Here is a 503-nt window from a genome sequence, read left to right on the forward strand (position 1 = left end):
TTTGGTGATCAGCAACCGGTTCAGCATGATTTCATTTCTCCCACCAAGCAACAGGAAGCTAAGTGGACACATGGCACGGTCAGCTTGTTGGACACAGTTCCTGGCTTAGCTCAGCAACTTGACTGTGATGCATGGGTCAACCAGCCAATCAATAGCAGAAATGGCGGCGCTCCTAAAATCCGTCCGAAAGATTTCTTCAAGCTTCCTAAACGTGCAAACCAACTGGAAGTGTTTTCCAGCCATCCAGTGACCCCCATACCTGGTGGAGATTTGGGTATGCGGTTTTCTGGCCAAAGTTTCGTTGATGTGGGCGATGTGGATGAAGATCGCATCCGGCCAGTAGAAGGAGTAAGTTGTTTTAATGAATAATTGAACATGTTCGTTTTAAGGTCACCTCTCAAGAAAGTAACGCAGATCAATAACAGTCTTATCGTTTTGCCCGACACGAAGAGACTGGACCTTATCGTGGTGTGGCGGTTTGTGTACCTCGGCGACCCATTGAG

General features: G+C 47.7%; 2 protein-coding genes across 2 annotated transcripts in view; one reads left to right on the forward strand and one right to left on the reverse strand.

Annotated features, from left to right (window-relative positions):
- The window catches only part of T265_04077 (hypothetical protein), a gene marked incomplete at both ends in the record, with an annotated part of 10,114 nt that extends 9,737 nt beyond the window's left edge, over positions 1-377 (reverse strand). Inside the window, one exon of the mRNA XM_009168723.1 lies at positions 260-377. Coding sequence (XP_009166987.1) covers positions 260-377 — 118 coding nt within the window. The remainder of the gene's footprint in view (positions 1-259) is intronic.
- The window catches only part of T265_04076 (hypothetical protein), a gene marked incomplete at both ends in the record, with an annotated part of 64,191 nt that overhangs the window by 23,096 nt on the left and 40,592 nt on the right, over positions 1-503 (forward strand). Inside the window, one exon of the mRNA XM_009168722.1 lies at positions 25-348. Coding sequence (XP_009166986.1) covers positions 25-348 — 324 coding nt within the window. The remainder of the gene's footprint in view (positions 1-24; positions 349-503) is intronic.

Source organism: Opisthorchis viverrini (assembly GCF_000715545.1).
Source record: "Opisthorchis viverrini unplaced genomic scaffold opera_v5_64, whole genome shotgun sequence".
In the NCBI taxonomy this organism is placed as follows: Eukaryota; Metazoa; Platyhelminthes; class Trematoda; order Opisthorchiida; family Opisthorchiidae; genus Opisthorchis; species Opisthorchis viverrini.